We start from the raw sequence: 14269 nt of genomic DNA, 5'->3' as shown, positions 1-14269 counted from the left end.
CCCATCGCTCGCTGCTCTTCCCCTCTCTCCCCCACCTCTGCCCAGGTCAGGAGGGACTTGCCTGCAGAGCCGTGGCTGGGAGCTACAGCTGCCCGATGCAGGCAGGAGGTGGTCTGGCTAAGTAGGGGCTGGCGCGGGTGATGACTCGGCACCTCCCTGCCGGCAGTAACCGGACTTTGGGTGTCCGGGCAGTAGGTCTGACCGGACATGGTCAGGTCCCTTTTACAACTGGACTTTCTGGTCGAAAACTGGGTACCTGGCCACCGTACCTCAGAAGGACTGGCCATGTGTACTGTGGTGCACTTAGGGGCCAACAGGCCTAGTGGGCAGACCATGGCTCAACATCCCCCAAAGTCTTGGGGCCAGGCTTGTCAAGCAATCTGGGGACCTGGAAGTCAAGCTACTGTCTCTTCCTCCTCTGTGTTTCCCGGATCAGACAAGGAGAGGAGGGCCCAAGGGGGAGGGGTGTCAGTGTCCCAGACCAGCCTCCACTTCCTACCTCCCCTGTGCTCTCTTCAGTTCGGGGCATGGTCACAACACTCTGTTTCCCTCCCTGTGGAGGGTTGCTCAAGCAATCTCAGCCATTCAGTTATGCAGTGGGGGTTTCCCAGCTCCCTTCTCAGTGTTCAGTGATTCGTCTTTGTCAGGGAGAAGGGGAAAGCGAAAGGGATCAGGCCCCTGGCTGCCTGGTCAGGTCTTACCCACAGTCCAGGCCCTTGCCCTGTGGATTTCTATGTTCCAGAAGGTACTAACTGGCTTTCTTCCTGCAGACAGCCTTTCCTTCAGCCTTCACCTGCTTGATTTCCAGAGTCCCATTTTAAGTACGTCATCCATCTGGAGCATGCTATGCAGTTTCTGAGGGGCGGAGCCTTCTTGCCTAGTGCAGCTCTATCTTTCCTTTAGTCTTAGTGAGGAGTCCGTAAAGCCGATCACACCATCGACCACATAAATTGACAGCCATCACCGACTGGTGGTGCCCAGGGAAGTCTGTGGGTGCAGTGCTTTTTAAGCTTTGCCAGTTTGTCATTGATCAAATGTTTCTAAGGGGTGGTCACCCCAATCACAGCCCTCCTGCAGAAGGGAGCCCATCTTTCTTTGTCTCCAGAGATGGAACTGGCTTTTGAGTGTCTACAGCAGAAATTCATCTCAGCCCCAACCCAGGTTGGTTCAGCCCCAACCCAGGTTGGTTCACCCCAACTTGGGCTGGCCATTTATGGTATAAGTGGATGCCTCGAACTTTGTGCTGGGAGTCCAAATGGCAGCCTTGAATGGTTAGTTTCACCCATGTGCCTTCTTCAAGCAGGCTCACACCAGTGGAGCAAAACTATGATAGTAAAGAGCTTATGGCCATCAAAGCAGCCTTCGAGGAGTGGCAGCATCTACTAGAGGTCTCCAGGTTCCCGATCCAAGTCCTTACCAAGCACAAGAACCTGGAATTCTTGAAGATGGCTCAGCACCTAAATCGGCGACAGGCCCACTGGGCCCTGTTCTTTACATGATTTTACTTTGTGGTGACCTACCGCCCTGGGACCAGGAATGGGAAGGTGGATTCGTTTCTCCAGATGGGGGAGTGTTGTGAACATGACCAAGAGGCTCCATCCACAATCCTCAAACCATCAAATTCCACTTCCAGTACCACAGTCTGTGACCTGCTACCCTCCATACATTCCCTGTTGTCCAGTGATCCCTTCACAAGTCAGTTCCACCAAGCCCTACATAGTGCCAATGCCCAGGCTGCCTCAGCCTTCGGCTTTCATGGTGGAATTTTGTATCGAAAGGGGCACATCTGCGTATCTGATGGCCCAACCAGGCTGCAAGTCCTACATATTTCTTTCTTCCCTGAAGATCACAGGTGAGTCATAGTCCCCTTGCAGCCACGCAGGGTCCAGCGAGTCTGGAAAACCTGAGCCATGGGATTGGATTTGGGAGAGGAACAGATTTTCAACCTCCAGAGCCTAAAGTTAAACATCAAGGCTCCATTTCAGCATCTGCTTAAATTTATCCCTGTTCAGGAAAACACATATGCACGTGCTTAACTAGAAGCATGTGTTTTAGTATGTCTAAAGTTAAGATCAGGCTGAAAAGTTTTGCTGAATAGGGACAGGCCTGAATCTAACCATGTGGATTATATTGTTGTTTGTATTACGGTGGCACCTAGGAGGTCCAGTCACAATGAGGACCCGATTGCGCTGGGAGTTGTACATACACATGAGGAGAGGTAGTCCCTACCCTCAGTGCCCTGCCCCAGCCCAATGTGCTTCTATGGTGAAGGTCTGGGTGAGCAGAAACATAGGTGTGTAGACTTGGTGCTCACATCAGGGCCCATGGTCTCAGGGTGAAATCCTTGCTCTGTTGAAGTCAAAGGGAGTTTTGCCATTGACTTCAGTGAGGCCAGGATTTTCACCCTCCCAATTCCCCAAGATCTGACAGCATGTGGGAGTGGGAATGGTTTGAGGGAACACTCACTGGGAGGCTCCCTAGAGGATCAGGAGCAGCATTAATGTCTGACAGAGTTGGGGTATGTATATGCTCTCCCAGCCTGTGTTACCAGCTCAACCATCCAGTGGCTCCTTCAGGGGCCTAGTCTGCTGGGGCTACCAAAGCCCAGGAAAAAGCCCTGCTTCCCGTAATACACAGAAGGGCAGGTGCTGGGACAGAGACACAGGGCTACCCTGTGTGGTGAGAGAGGCCTGGTTTGTGCCATCTATTCCCATTGGTTTAGAGCAGGGCTGAGTCCAGACTGGGTGAGAGAGGGGTCAGTCATTTATTTATTGGGTGGGGTGGGAACTTGGCAGTGTTGGTGACAACATGTAGGAGAAAAGAAAAGGGGAGCAGCCCTTTCCCTGTAAACCCCCCCCCCCCCGCCCCAATCCGGGCACTGCCTTCTCGACTTCTCTTCTCCATGACAGGCATGCCCATGCTCATTGTTGCTCCTGCATCAGTCCATGCAAATGATTATATATCTCAGTTCTATTTGACTTCCCCTGCATATTGCCCTATATCGTTTACGAAAGAGGAAAAGAGCTTATGGTAATGTTAGCACACAAATAATTCATAACTCTGCTGCAGCGGAATAAAATGCCATAGCTTGCAAAGCTGCATGAGGCCAGCTAGAAATTTGATCACAGTTTAAATTTTAAATGACTCCGATAAGCATTTAGCTTATATTTAAAAGGCTCGGATGGTTACTATATAGCCACAAAGCACAGTTAGATTATTAACATCCAGCTGTTTTAACTGCTGTGTAAGATCTGTACAGGTGAGCTTGAACTTGCATGCCGTGAGTAGGTCAGATGGAATGAGCTGGACAACAAGGGCCACTTTTAACAGAATGCCTTTTATATGTGCAAGTGCATGTGAATGCAAAGTGGGAGAGTTTCACAAATCCATGCAAAAGCCTCATGTATGACATTAGGGAGCTGTTTGCCCAATGCCATATTTGATCCTAGGCTCCAGTGTTCAGCTCTGCTCCAACACAGCAATGGGATTCTTCTGTGTTCAGGAAATTGCTCTCACAGTGATCACTAGCCCCTCTCACTGTTCCCCACACTGCTGCCCGTTAGTGCTCTCATTTACACTATGGATCAAATGCAGAAGGCTAGGCAGGCGGCTTACGTGCCTCTGAAATCCCACTGGCCCTGTGCATAGGGGTGAATTTCACGCTACATGAACAACTTGAACAGCATGTCTTTCTAGCAAAACTCAAGTGAAACAAACCTTCCTTGGCATCTGATCCAAATTGTGAATGATCTTCAAACATTAACACACTTCCCTCTCCAAATGCTGTTTTAATTTTTCCTAGAGCGTAGTTTGTCAATATAGGTCCTCTGGAAGATTGAAAAACAAACTCAAACACTCTGTCTTGAAGCTTTCCTAGCAGGGTAAAAGAAGCTTCTCTCGCTCATTTATCTCAATACTGATGGTGCAGTTGTTGAGATTTATATGGAAAGATCTGGGCAGCGTTTTCATATTTCCTTGGACTGTGAGCTATGGTTTGAGTTTGGGGCTCTCTTTCTCTAAGCATATGAATAAGTCATCTGCTATGTGAATAAGTGTGGGTGAAAGATTTCAGCTGTGGCTGCAGTGTTTGTGTTTGTTAGGCATGATTTATATTGCTCTACATTGTTCTCCACTCCTCATATTTTAGAGTTAATTTGCTCTTTTTTGTGTAGTTTGTCAGTTGCCTGCTGTTTCCAGCTGGCACCTATTTAACTTTGTAAAACTCAAATACAATGCAGATTTTATATATATATATAAATATAAATTATACTTGGAGTGTTCTTTGCACATTCCCACTCCTGGGATATGCGCTGACTGGTGCCATTGAATAATGCAGCCTTCTACTAGTAGTGCCTATAAGAGTGCTCACGCATCCCCTCCCACCTCTCCCCTCAGCGTTTGAGCATGTTCTGAGGGTAGCACTATAAAAACGTAATATTCCAGCTACATATAAAAGGAGCGGTTGCCACTTCAATTCCTTCCAGCCACTGACTACAGGTGGATGTGAGCCTTTATCAGATTCAAGATCCTGGGCAAGTTACATAGGTGCTGTAGTAAGAAGAGAGTCAGGAGGAGGCGGCAGCCCAGTGGGGAGTGGAGCACCCCATGACATTGCATTGAACTTCATGTCAAACCTGAGGTTTAAGAGCAGCAAGCCAGCCTTGAATTCTGTTCCCCTCATATTTGGAGACTGTTTATGCCATTTTTTTACACTGAGTGGCAAAAGATCACCATGGACAGATGAGTTTTGGACACAATAAAAGATGGTTATACCATCCAGTTCAAGACCTTCTTCCCTATTCAGGGACTCCTCTCACAAATTAATGCTAAGAACAGAAATCAACTCCCTACTAAGGGAAGGAGTAGTAGAAGAGGTCCCAATAAATCTAAGAAATTGGGGTTTCTACTCGCACTATTTCCTAATTCCAAAGAAAGATGATGGACTTCTTCCAGTGCTGGATCTGAGGAAGTTAAATAGGTACATCCAGATTTCCCTTCAGAATATTAACTCTAGGATCCATTATCCCCTCCCTCTCCTGTCTAAACTGGTTTTACTGCTCTCAATCTCAAAGAAGCTGCTTTCATATTTCAATAAGACCATCACACAGGAAGTTCCCGTATTTTGCCATAGGCACCATGTCCAATACAGGGTCTTCCACTTTGGCCTTTCTACTGCATTAAACTCTACAAAATGCCTAGCTGTAGTGGCAGCTTTTCTGAGAAGATCATATTTACATGATTGGCTCCTAAAAGGAACTTTTGAAGGTGAAACAAAAGGTGTCACTCAATTCAGATGCTCTATGTTCCAAAAGTTGGGATTTTTGATCACTAAAAAGAAATCTCTAATGAAGCCTTCACAAAATATCCTTTTCATAGGAGTACATCTCGACTCCAGAATGGCAAGAGCTGAACTTCTGGAGGAGAAATTCCTGAAGAGGAAATCTACCATTCAGAATGTAAAGTTCTTCCTCTCTCTGCTGAGCCTTATGGCATCACCCACATATGTCACAACATATATAGGGCTAAGGCTGAGACCCCCTCAACACTGGCAAGAAACCTGGATCTGCAGTACATGACACAAACTTAATACCATTCCCAAGAAAATCCAGAAAACAATCTTATGGTGAATGGACCAGGAACATGTATGGAAGGGAGTGAAGTTCAACCGTTCCTTTGATTCCATGATCATTAGAACAGATGCCTCAAAAATGGGCTGGGGTACACACCTCAACACCCTTTTAACAAGAGGTCTCTCAAATCAGCAAGAGTGTCACCTTTATATCAGTCTTCTGGAGCTAACAGCAATTCATTTGGCACTCAGATCATTCCTCCCTCAGGTGCAAGGATCTGTGGTTCAAGCAGCCAGAGACAATATGAGAGCAATGCACTATGTAAACAAACATGAAGGAGCCCATTCCTCAGAGTTTTGCAAGGAGGCAGTGAAGCTTTGGGGATTGGTGTATAATTCATGAGATTTATCCAGTAGCTCTGCATGTGGCAGAATCTCTTAATCAGTTAGTGGCCCAACTAATCGGAGACTCTTCCCAAATGTATGAAGGGTCCTTGAAAGACTCTGTGATACAAGACAATTTGGGACAATTTTGCTCTTTGGGATACTCAACATATGTAGTATATATGAATTTTTATATCATATAGAAATTTGCCCCAAGATAAAACCCCAAGTGTCATTGTTTTTGTTCAGGAGAAGGAGCTCTTTAATGTTGATGCTTGTGAAGAAGGTTAGACAGGACTCAGCCAGGATGATACTTATCACCCCAGCCTGGCTGAGACAGCAGTGGTACACAGACTTGCTACTTCTTTCCAATGGGAACTACAGATGCTTACCTGTGTCGCCGGACCTTCTGTCACAGCAGCAAGGGAAAGCACACCATCCAGATCCACTTTTACTGCACCTGACAGCATAGGCAATAGGTCTCTGACAGAATTAGAGAAATCTTTCTTTGTGGCTGTACAGTGTTTTACTTAATGCTAGAAGACAATCAACTAGGAAATGTTGTGATTTTGAATGGAAAAGATTTTCGCTATGGATAGCTGATAAGGGTATTGATCCTGTGTCAGCTCCTATTCAATCCAGAGTGTTTGCTGTCTCTGAAGAAAATGAGCTTATCTGTTACTTCGCTCAGGGTACATTTAGTTGCAGTTGTGGCTTTTCATATATCAATATGTGGTAAATCTATGTTCTTGCATGATATTGTTAAGAGGTTTCTGACAGATTTACTAAATATTTATCCCACTGTGAGAGAGTCTGTTCCCCCATGGAATTTAAATTTAGTGCTAACACAGCTTATGTCTGCACCCTTTGGACCTTTATCATCTTATTCTCTATTTCATCTTTCAGTTAAAGCTGCATTTATTATAGCAATAATATCAGCCAGGCAGGTTAGTGAACTTCGAGCCTTAATGACTGACTCTCCATTTACAATTTTTCATGAAGTAGTAGTTCTTCTTTGAGTGATTGCTCATATCAATTCCAATTAGGTGTGCGTGCACAGTCGTCGGAAAGGTTTTCCCCAGCAGCACCCGTCGGGTCGACTGTGGAGCCCCCTGGAGTGGCACCTCCATAGCACTCTATATATGACCCTGCCAACCTGGTGCTTCCTCAGTTCCTTGTTACAGCCAGTGATGGTCATTGGAACTGTGGCATCTTGCTCAGCAAGCTCTTCACATTTCCCTAGCGCTATTTACTTTTGTTTGTTTTCCTTAGTTAGTTAAGTTACTTATTATTTAGTATAGTGTTATTAGTTCGCTGCCAGGAGTGGGGAGTTCCCCTTCAACCCGACCGTGCACTCCCTGGGGACTCAGGGCATGCCTAAGTCCCAGGGGTTCAAACCCTGTAAGTCCTGCAACAAGTCTATGCCAATGGGTGACCCCCATGACGCTTGCTTGAAGTGTCTGGAGGAAACACATCAGGCAGATAAGTGCAGGATTTGCAAAGGATTTTGCCCGAGAATGAAGAAGGAGCGGGACTTTAGACTGAAGCAGCTACTCATGGAGGCAGCACTTAGACCGCAGCCAGCATTGGCATGGCAGGACCCGGCACCAAGTGCATCGGTGTGTAGTACCCCAGCAGCGGTGGAGACGGCACTGTGGAGGGACTCTGGAAGAGTGTCCGGTGCCGTTCACCAGGTGCGGAAACCGTTGGAGGTGACTCGGCACCAGTCCCATTCCCCAGGTCAGAAACGGCACCGGAAACAAGGGAGGAGTGGTTCCCCGACTTCAGGACCCAACCCCTCTGTCAAGGTTCCTTCCCCACTCTGAACGCTAGGGTACAGATGTGGGGGACCTGCGTGAAAACCTCCTAGGCTTACTTTTACCAGCTTAGGTTAAAACTTCCCCAAGGTACAAACTATTTTACCTTTTGCCCTTGGACTTTCGCTGCCACCACCAAACATAGAACATCGGTTACTGAGAAAGAGTTTGTTTGGAAACATCTTTCCCCCCAGAATCCTCCCAAATCTTACCCCCTTTTTTTCTGGGGAAGGTTTGATAAAAGTTCTCAGCAATTTGCATAGGTGAACACAGACCCAAACCCTTGGATCTTAAGAACAATGAAAAAGCATTCAGTTTCTTAAAAGAATAATTTTAATAGAAGAAAAAGTAAAAAGAATCACCTCTGTAAAATCAGGATGGTAAATAGCTTACAGGCTAATTAGATTCAAAACATAGAGAATCCCTCTAGGCAAAAGCTTAAGTTACAAAAAGACACAAAAACAGGAATATCCATTCCATTCAGCACAATTTATTTTCGCAGCCATTTAAAGAAAACCGAATCTAACGCATATCTAGCTAGATTACTTACTAAGTTCTAAGACTCCTGTTCTGTCCATTCCTGTTCTGTCCCCGGCCAAAGCATCACACAGACAGACACAGACCCTTTGTTTCTCCCCCCCTCCAGCTTTGAAAGTATCTTGTCTCCTCATTGGTCATTGTGGTCAGGTGCCAGCGAGGTTATCCTAGCTTCTTAACGCTTTACAGGTGAAAGGGTTTTTCCTCTGGCCAGGAGGTATTTTAAAGGTGTTTACCCTTCCCTTTATATTTATGACACCCTCTGAACCATCCAAAGGAGGAGCCCCCAGTGCTGAAAACTACAGAGCCAACACCGTTGACTTCGGTCCCGCAAGGGGGGCCGTTGAGTCTGGTGCAATTGGCTCTGTAAGTGGCCCTGGGTGGAGGCAGTGACTCCACATTGGAGAGGGTATGTTAGGGGGCTTTTCCTTCACCCTCTCCCCTGGTTCTTGTCACGCAGACAGAAAGCAGAAGACCAGAAGTCTGAAGTGCAGGCAACACAATTTTGGGTGGGGGGGGGGTTAGTTTCAAGCAAGCATGTCCATAACTCTGATGCTGCAGAGCCTTGTTTCCCAGTGTCCCATTCTCCTCGCTCCTTAGCAGGCATAATTATACATGAAGTGCATGCCCTCAGTCCCACCCCTTACAACTTATGGTCATGTTCTGTTTTTTGGGGGGAAGGGGTCGTGAGTCTGGAGGTCTTTGTCCCACCTCTTTTGTATCCCATGGGGGGGGGTAAGGAGTGAGGTTGCGCTACGGTCAGGGACAGCCATTTCTTTGGCCTTTGAGTGTTTTATACCTTCCCCCAATCCCCCCTTGCCCCTCCCGACTCGTTGCTTGACCTTGCCTTGAGATAGGAGTTGAGGCAGTCTTAAAGTGTGCGCTCATATATTATACTCCCACCATGCCCAGTAACACTTTAGCTGTTCTTATCTGTTCCTATTATACCAACAAACCCATCTGGCTAGGCAGAAGCAACATATTCAGTGTCTTTGTCCTTTGTTTACACATATTAGCTCACGAAAGCTTATGCTCATATAAATTTGTTCTTCTCTAAGGTGCCACAAGTACTCCTTTTCTTTTTACATATTAATAAGGATCCCTTTGTTCAAACATATTAGTAAGAATATAAGTCTATCAAGAATCAAACGGGCAAACAAGACATAGAATTCTATCTCAGGCAAAAATAGAGGCCTGAATCCTACATTATCACTAGCACTCCTGACAGGTACACTATGGGAAGGCTTATGTTGCATCCCAAAGTTTTTAGCTCAGGCTGTCGTACTAGCTTGACTGCCATAGAGCCCCGGGAGCTTTCTGGTGCCATTATGTATGGAGTTTAATGCTTGTAAACTATGAGAGATCCTACGCAAGGCCACTGGGTTCCGCTTCAGAACCATAGCATTTTAAGCAGCGTATAGGCCTTGTGCAGGCTCTCTGCACAGTATAAATTTGCCCTTAGAGAGTTTCATGCAATCTGGCTTTCTTTGACGGACAGCCACTGGAAAACCCAAAGAATTCTTAATAAATCTCATTTACTGTGAATGTTTATTTCAGACACTAATTTGAATATGTCAGGATTTCAAAGATAGTGAAACATCTCCTTTTACTAGTATTAGGAGAAATTGTTTCAAATTAAAAGGCTATTTTTCCAGACTTGTCATTTGATTCCCAGTAATTGCATTTCAATTTGATATATCTCTTACATATTTGTTAAACCTCAAAAATGGCTGATTTTATATGTTAATTAAACACTAATTAAATTTAAAGTAAGTGCTTAGTTGAAACACTTAATTTAACTTGCTACCAGAAACCTCACAAATTGTGGTTTTCTGGAGGGGGGTTTGTGGGAAGCTACTCCACTGAAAGGAGATTCATCATTTTTTTTCCTAGAGTTTTAAATGTTTTTCTGCAGCAAGCTGTCAAAAGATGAGAAATCCATTGGATTCTGAACAGTAGTAAAGAAAAGGCATTTGAAGTGCAGTGAAAAAAAGGCATTTTTAAACATATAAACCTATAATTGGTATTCTGAAAAAAATGTCCCTTAATAACTTTTTCCACATGATAATGCATGTACTAAACGTATATTCTAACAAATGACTATTTTAAAATTCCCAGTGTCCTTTATTGTGGCCAATCCTCTGTAATTATAAATAATTGCTATTTATTGTGATGTTTTTATAGCACTGCTATAAGTCCACTGAAGACTAAAAACTGTATAAACAAATCAAATTTAGTTGGCATGTACTGAAAAATAGTACACCTTGAGATAGAAAGAGTTCCCAAAGTAAACATACAAGGGGAAAAAAGGGGGTATAGAATATGGCTTTGTCTGGTTGGTTTTGTACCAGTTGAGTGCAATAAAGCTTGGCTCACGTAGGTGTTCAAGGAAATGATAACCTAGGACAATGCAGGATCCTTTGTTGGATGATATGGCTGTGATTTTTTTCATTAAATATTTATATAGAGCTATACATTTGCATGGTGCTTTACAGGAAAAACAAACAACACCCCAAACCCTTCACCCCCTCCTAGGCTCATTGCAAAAAGCTCTGTCCTCCTTCACAGGACCTGAAACAACTGATAAGAAATGGTCTCCCCCAGCCAGAAGACAGAAACAGAAACCTGTGAGCATTTGCCAGCTCTGGCTGGAGTTTGGCCTGCTCACACAACGTGAAGCCTTGGAGGTTTTGAAAGGTGTCTGGACACCACTGGTGAGGGAGACTCCTGCCTCTCCTAGCTGGTGGAAGCCAGTGGAGACTGCTTCAGCCTTCCCCTAATGAAGGGGGCAAGGCAAATTACTAGCTCCCCTGATGCAGGCAATAGTGAGGGAGGCTTTTTTCTACCTGTTCTGAGACCAGACAAATCCACATGCCCTATGTGAGGTCAAAACTCACCCCCATTCTTGGGTTTGTTTTAATTTACAAACAATGTGTTCGTGAGATGAGGGACAGACACTCAGGTAACATGATGGCCAGTCCAAGTCTTTCCCAAGCTTGGCTGCGCTTTGAGGTTCTAATTCTGGGCTGCTTCGTCCAACCCTTACTTCTTTTGCCTCAGACCCAAGATACTTCTGTCAGGAAAACCCACATCTAAAACCTGCTTCCTTCCTCTTTATTCCCTGCAGGCTTGATGTTGTTGGTAGAGCTGGCTACAGCCCTCACCTCTAACACAGACTATTAACCCCTTTCTTCTTTGGGGTTTGTCCACTTACACATTTGATGACTGGCGTGCACCAATCATACCGTTCATACACTATTTACATCCTCTGCGAATGCAGCCCAATGTTTGTAACAATCTGCCTTTGTTCCCATACAGCTGTACTTGAGAAGCCTCTGGATAAAAAGGCTGGTAGAAATTATGGCCCACCTGGCACCAAGAAACTCATCTACTTCATTGACGATATGAACATGCCTGAAGTGGACACTTATGGAACAGTGCAGCCCCACACACTGATCAGACAGCACATGGACTATGGCCACTGGTAGGTGCCTTCCCCTGCGCTGTGCTATTCATCCTGTTAATCTGGCACTAAGCATGCAGTGTTGTTGTAGCCATCTTGGACTCATGATATTAGAGAGACAAGAAGTGTGAGGTAATATCTATTATTGGACCCACTTCTGCTTTTGAAGTAACACAAAGCTGCTCTTCAGGTCTGGGAAATTAACTCACAGCGGCACAGCTGGGTGGAACAGATTGTTTAGCATAAGTAGTTTAACACATTTCAAGGAACCATTCAAGGTGAAGTGGCCCGTTAACACCTCTCCAGTTATGGCGAGGAAAGGAGTGGAGGGTGTGGGACTGGGGGAAGCATCCAGGGTTGTTAGTGGGTTACAGATTGTTGTAATAAGCCATAAATCCAGTGTGTCAATTCAGTCCATGATTGTTAGTGTCTAGCAAAATTATGAACTGAAGCTCCCAGGCTCATCTTTTGAAAGTGTTGTCCAGGTTTCCTTTGAGAATGAGGACAGAGAGGTCAGATATAGAGTGATCGCTGTGTGGAAAGTGTACACCCACAGGTGATAGGGTGCTTTTGTCTTTTATCATTTTCCTGGGTGAGTTCACTCGAGAGCATAGTGATTGTGTGGCTTCACCCAAGTAATTGTTATTGGGGCATTTAGTGCACTGGATGAGCACGGCATTCAGATTGTGGAATGAGGGTGCAGCTCTCCTTTCTACTGTTGGTGTCGTTCTTTGTCAACCTTCATGGGCGGTGGGTTGTATAAGCTGGGGGAGTCTGTGCTTCCCCAAACAGTCAGGCGCAATCCTGCCCCCTGCTTACCACCACTCCCTGCGGCTCCAGCCCCCAGTGCTCTGGCTGGGGAGGCTGAGGCAACTCCTCGCTTGCCCACCTGGTGCTTCGGGGCTGGGGAGGCTGGGGCCACGCACTGTTTGCCCTCCTAGTACTCCTTTGGGGCTGGAGGGCTAGCCTGGGGCAGGACTGGGCCAGTGGCTGGTGCTCTGGCGGGAGGTGGAAGTCGGGGGACCTCAGGCAGAAGGGACAGGGCTAGGGGCTAGCCTCCCCCAACTGGCGGTTCACGTGCCGCCCACGCTTACCTTAATTGTACACACATCCACAGACATGCTCCATGGCTCTTCTTCAGTTAGAGCCACTGGAATGACTCACATAGTGTCATAACAAGAAACTGTCCAAGTCCTGTGATTTCCTGCCACTGCTCTCTGACAATAATTTGCAGATTTTATTAAAATGTGGCCCATTTTGGAGAAGCCTCACTCTTTTCTGGGCTTACATCATAACTACTGCTTTGAAAACTGATTGCTTGCAACAGACAATACATAACACTGAGACCAGTTGCCTGGCCTGGGATTTGATTTCTATGTGATTGATACAGTTACAATGGATATTTACCAAGGAATGCCGCTCTACAGCCAGTGATCACATATTCATCATAAACACTGGTGGTGTGATAAAATCGCCAGTGATGGACATAAATTGTATGTCCAGACAGACTACCTTAGGGCCCTACTTAGAGACTGATCCAGGTGGTGCTCGATCTACAAGGTGGCTGTGTCCTGCTGGGATTTGCCATGATAATAAACGTGTTATCATTGGACCACAAGTCTTTACTATAAAAGAACTGGTATTGTTTCTTGAGTAATAGAGTTAGCATGAAAGCGAGCATTTCGCAGCACAGGTATGTTGAAGAAAACCAGTTCCAATGTCTCTCAAAGTGGTGGCCCCGTGTTATTACAGCCAGAAGCACAGCATGCACCTGCCCCTTCCTGCTGGGAAATAAAGGGCGTTGGGATTTGCTTCCCAATGTGCTGTCCAGATCAGCCCCTTGACCCACAAGCACTCATTCCAGCAAAGGCTTATTGTGAAGGGGGATGAAATTGTGTGGGTCCATGAGAGGAACCAAAGTGCCGGGGAGCAGAAGCCTGGGCACCGGGGTGTGAAAGGACTGCAAAGTGGTGAAGAACGAATTAAATAAAAAAAGACCGAGCTTATTCAGACAAAATCCACGCTATGCCATCTTCCCTAACTCTCCCGCTCTGCCCTCTCTGTGCATAAGGATGCATTCTGTACCAAATATGTCCCCCTTGACACTCCATCATTCTGCCCAGATGCAACTGTCGCTATCGGGCACGTTCCAAAGAACCCATCTGGATGCCACATCCCTGCCTTTCTGCGCAACCCCCTTCGACCTCCCGTGCTGTTATTACAGTCAGACTAGATGGCCCAGTATGAGATGAACAAGGTTCCCTGGAACGCATTAGGCTAGACTGGCACTTTGTCCCTGTCACAGCTCCTGTGCTTTCCCTTTCTGCAATTCAGAAAGAGTCCTAGAGAGAGAGCGGATCAGTGGGTGCAGGTCTGCATGCCAGTGCTGGACCCGTCACTGGCATGCTATGACCTGAGTGGAGATGCAGGAGGAGCCATTCAATAATGGGTTCATCAGGCTGGTACAAATGAGGGCACCTGTTGATCTGAGAAGCCATG

The 14269-nt window shown here is 46.0% G+C and overlaps 1 protein-coding gene across 1 annotated transcript in view; it reads left to right on the top strand.

The window, feature by feature from the left end:
* Nucleotides 1–14269, top strand: part of DNAH9 (dynein axonemal heavy chain 9) — a 387812-nt gene that overhangs the window by 138433 nt on the left and 235110 nt on the right. The window contains exon 39 of the mRNA XM_084647504.1: nt 11626–11791. Within this exon, the coding sequence (XP_084503630.1) occupies nt 11626–11791 (166 nt within the window). The remainder of the gene's footprint in view (nt 1–11625; nt 11792–14269) is intronic.

Source organism: Lepidochelys olivacea (assembly GCF_965140295.1).
Source record: "Lepidochelys olivacea isolate rLepOli2 genome assembly, chromosome: 14".
Classification (NCBI taxonomy): domain Eukaryota; kingdom Metazoa; phylum Chordata; order Testudines; family Cheloniidae; genus Lepidochelys; species Lepidochelys olivacea.
The sequence above is the reverse complement of the archived record's forward strand: the minus strand, read 5'-3'. Positions and strand labels throughout refer to the sequence as shown.